This window comes from Protopterus annectens, chromosome 12.part0 (assembly GCF_019279795.1).
Source record: "Protopterus annectens isolate FY-2018-M chromosome 12.part0, PAN1.0, whole genome shotgun sequence".
In the NCBI taxonomy this organism is placed as follows: domain Eukaryota; kingdom Metazoa; phylum Chordata; order Ceratodontiformes; family Protopteridae; genus Protopterus; species Protopterus annectens.
The window spans coordinates 151,218,251-151,222,801 of record NC_056746.1 but is presented as its reverse complement, the minus strand read 5'-3'; the positions used below and the strand labels follow the sequence as shown (position 1 = coordinate 151,222,801).

The 4,551-nt window shown below is 39.5% G+C and overlaps 1 protein-coding gene across 1 annotated transcript in view; it reads left to right on the top strand.

Annotated features, from left to right (window-relative positions):
* Window positions 1–3,975, top strand: part of RSL1D1 (ribosomal L1 domain containing 1) — a gene marked incomplete in the record, with an annotated part of 148,289 nt that extends 144,314 nt beyond the window's left edge. The window contains 1 exon segment of the mRNA XM_044089178.1: window positions 2,395–3,975. Within this exon segment, the coding sequence (XP_043945113.1) occupies window positions 2,395–2,721 (327 nt within the window).
* Between the last annotated feature and the right edge of the window lie 576 nt (window positions 3,976–4,551).

Genomic DNA, 4,551 nt, shown 5'->3' with positions numbered 1-4,551 from the left:
AGGAGAAAGTCAATCTTGCACACTAACCTACCTTCGTACGTAAGGTGATGACTGAACTCTCCTTAAACCAGGCCATTCTGTAGCAGGTTTCTTCCCATCACTACATATTAAGGGAAAGAGAGTTTGGATTCCCTTGTGCACAGGCAGCTCAAATTTTACTTTAGTACAACAAGATTAAACAGAAGGCCAGACCAAGTATTTGTTGCAGTTGCAAAAGAAGAGGAAGGGCAACTTGTCAAACTTTTTTCTTGTGAATTACTGATTGTATTCCCTTATTTGCCTTCATCATGGAAAACATGTCCCTGTCTCTGTCAGGTCTCACTCTGCTAGGACTATGGTTACCACTACAGGTTTTCTGCTAGGACTATGGTTACCACTACAAGTTTTCTGAGGAAGGAGGTTCTCCACTTAGGCCTTTATGGTAGCAGATACCCGGTCATTTGTCCATACCTTTGCCAAGCATTACAGTTTATGGGTGTTGACCAAGGCCAGAGCAGGGTTTGCGTTAGCCATCCCGCATGGTTTGGTGTCCTTTGTTCTAGTAACAATCTAGCCACACCAAATTGGATAGCTGTAAGAGTTATCCCAAGAGTCTTTACTTGAACAGCAAACTACAAAAAACGTGGTCCAGTTATGCTAGAAACATGCTATTAATGTAGATGTTCGGAGTCTGTTCACTTTTGCAGTGCCAATTCCCTGCGTTCATCCCACTTTCCCTTAACCAAGGCCCTTGGGTTGGGATGGGTGCACTGTCCACCTTTCCCTACTCCCTGTTTAAGTTCTTTTCCTGATGTATTCATTCCACCCATTGGTACCAGATTGGACCAGTACTGAACAGCCAGTGCTTTAGAGCTGGGGTAAATATTGCCTACATTATGGGGCAGAAGGGCACTAGCTCACTGCCCTTTATATCACCTATATGTCGACATCAGATGGGGGAAGGCAAACGTTCTTGTATGCAGGCCAAGCTCCTTCAGACAGGAATTCCAAGGCAGTGCTGCAACAGTGAATTTCTTTGACCTTCTACAGTTGTTTTTAACACAGCTGTACTTTCTTTTGTAAGCAGATGTGCAAAGTTGTATAAAATGATGTGCACGAGAAAAGATGCTGAGTTGCTTAATTCATTGAATCTTTGGTGTAGCCAGACATGCACCATGCATAATATACATGCCATGGTGTACAGTTTTGAAAACTTAATTTATTTTCTTCAGTAATGTGATATCATTAAAGAGAAATGGTGTATATGTATATTGGTTTGGGATTAAATAATTTTTCTTTTTTTCCAGAATGTCTGGTTGGCAATTTTTTCCCTTAAGCATTTCATCTCAGGATTTTTTATTTATTTTTATTTAACATTTGTTTACTGAGAACGTCCGACTTGGAACAAAGCCAATTTTCATTGGAGGCCCAGGGAGAAATGTTCCAGGCACATGTCTTTGAATTGTGGGAGGAAACCAGAGCACCCAGAGGAAATCCACACGAACGCAGAGAGGACATGCAGACTCCACACACAAGGCACCCCAGCTGAGAATCGAACTGGAGAACCTCTTCCTGTGAGGAGACAATGCTACCTCTGCACCACTGCACCGTCTGTTTTTAGTTATTAAGAAATTGTGTAGGGATATGCCCTGTCTAGCACAAAGGGCAACCACATTTGTAGGAAAGGGGGCTGAATCTGGAAGTTTGTGTACAGTGCCATCAGCCTTGGTTCACCTCTGAATTGAATTTTTGGAAAATTAAAGATGCACATAATTTCATAGTTTTGTAGGTTGCTGCTGGTGTTATGCCTGCATTTATTAGTTTCTCTGTTTTTTATGTTTATTTCTCCAGACCATCTGGAGTTTTCATCTTAACTAATTTATAAAACTTGATTTGTACTGTAGTGGGAAGCACTAATGTGATCATTGATGTTACATACTTATTGTGTGTGTTCTGTGATGCAGTCATTTCAGGGTGCAGGGATGATGATGGCCTGTGAGGGAAACCACCTTCCTACTTTGCATGTGAAAATGAGCATTAAATATAGTGGCCTGCTAACTCCTCTGCTGCTGTCAGCTGTGTTGACCAAGCAGCCAAAAATTAAAAGTTTTATGTTATGCTTGAACTTAATAAAGGCTTATGGCTCATCTTGAATTGTTTCTGCATCCCCATTGCACTCCAGTTCCCCCCGTCAAGGAAAAAAACATTTTACTTTGAAACAGACTTATTTAAATTAGACTAGGTGATAGTCCCTTTCCCATTTGGTCATAATATTTTGATCACGTGTATAAAATACAGTTAGCCATACCAAAGTTAAATGCGTTGTCTGAATGACTTATTGAGTATATTCAGTAAAGTGATGTGCTTTGAACCTGATGTCTCTTAACTGAATACTTCTGTTCTTTCCAACTTTAGAAAACTGCAAAGAAAAATGTTCTTTCGAGTGATGTGAAATCATCCTTTGTCCGAAAGACTCCAAAAAGAAAACTCGCTATTAATGATGGCAGTGGTACACAGGAGGATAGCAAGGTGCAGAAAGTAGATGCTTCGGCTGTGTTCGAAGAGACGGAAGAAAAACGGTCCAAATTTGAAAAGAAACTAGGAAATAAAACACCACAAAAGAAGGTGAAAGTAAAACGTCTTGGAGGATCTGTAGTGAGGAAGAATGTGATGTCTGCTACAAAAGCAATAAAAACACCAAGACTGAAGCCTAAAAAAATGAAGACTCCCAAGTCTGTATAAAATACAAATTTTAAAAGCGACTTTAAACTGATGCATCATCTGTTTTGGTACTGCAGATTACTTGAGTGATTGTAGTACCCGTGACTTCATCCTTTCATTAAGGAAGAAGCATTACCAGTACTATGATACACGTTTTGCAGTTGCCATTTTACTCTGTCCTTTGTTGAAAATACGTATCATCTGACTTATCCTCCCATTTCATCTGCTGATGTTGGCGTCTCTGATCTCATAGACTTGATTTTCAAAACGATATAAACTGGATATTGTGTCCTTTTAAGTTGTGCTTTCTGGAAGGGAGCAGAGCATATATTTGAATCTAGGAGCTTTACCCAGAGAACTTAAGAATACTGTGCTTGTCTTAAAACATTTTTGTATGTTATATACAAAATGAACTTAGTCTGCTGACTAGCAAGATTCTTGCTATAGCCAAAAGCCTTTTGTTCTTGTCATAGGCGCTGACGAGTTAGCTGCAGATCAATGTATAAACCCAGCCTTCATATTAATTTCTGTTGTTCATCATTTGCATTTGCAACATAAGTGACTGTTTAGTTTTGATACTGGTTAACCTCAGATTGTTTGGATTCTTCTCTTCCCCCAAGCGTATAAATGCATATATGCCAGTGTTTGAGTTACTGTCCATGCAGATAACTTAAGAGGTGCTGTTTGTAATGGAAGCTCAGTAGGAGACACTTAATCTCCTAAAATACACAGACGTTGTCACAGCCTTATTTTATGTGATAAACTCCTTGTTGCCACCTTTTCAAGTTATTAAAAAAAAAGTTCAGAATGTGTGCTTTGGTATGTTTCCATTTTCAGAATTTTGTTACTATGAAGAGATGGCAGCATAGTTTTCCCTCCTGCTGTGTATGTTTGACATTGTCTTTAGTTAATTATATCCATTCTTTAGCTGGCTAAACCCCTCCTAACCAAGTGCCTGTTTTCAGAGACACCCCAGAACACTAGTGACCTAGTGATAGTTTGCATGTGGAAAGTGAGGGAATTGAACCCGGTGCTGCAAGCTGAGCCTTATCAGTTTACTGCTTTAATTCTCTTCCACAGTACTAGTCCTTGCTAGAAATGTATGGCCTTTGTAGTTATATATAGTATAGTTATTATGACAGAAGTTTAGTTTGTGTTAATGGCCATTCATATTTGCTGTTTATTAAACTGTGTACATCAGGTTTGTTTGACTTTGGGTATAAGTTGACCTTTTCAAGAAATTAATCTTGGATTAAAAAAGTGGTTATTACTGAACATTTGTTAGCCATTATATCAAGGGGAACAGAGTATCTTAAGTAAAAAAAAAAAAAGTTTTTATAATTATCAGTTTGCATGGTTATTCTTTGATATCGATATGATTTATTTGGTATGCTTGCCACAGAAGCACCTTAGCTGGAGAAAAGTGGTTGCTGTCAGGTTCCTGTTTCATATGCTGGTGATCTGGATTTGATTAACTTTGTGGATTATAGGGCTGGTGATCTCCAAGTACATGTTGTTGCTACCACCACACTGTCCTCTAGCATCAGCTGTAGGTCAGGGTGGTGGTAAAGAGCAAGAAAGTAGGTTATTTAACCTCTTCTGCAGCTGTCAGTGTGATGACTCTGAGGGGGCACCACCAAACTCCTGCCCTTGGTGGAAGAGTGAACGAATAGCAGTGAGACTGACCTCTGGCATATAGTTAACTTCTTGGGACCCCAAGACATTAACTAACTTGTAGAAAGTCTTGCATAGTTTGCCTTAAAATGTAGCATATTCAGACCTACTGTCGTGTGTCCCCACTGAATGCTGCTCAGGGCACCACTCCTCCACAGTAAAAACTTGTATACTGCT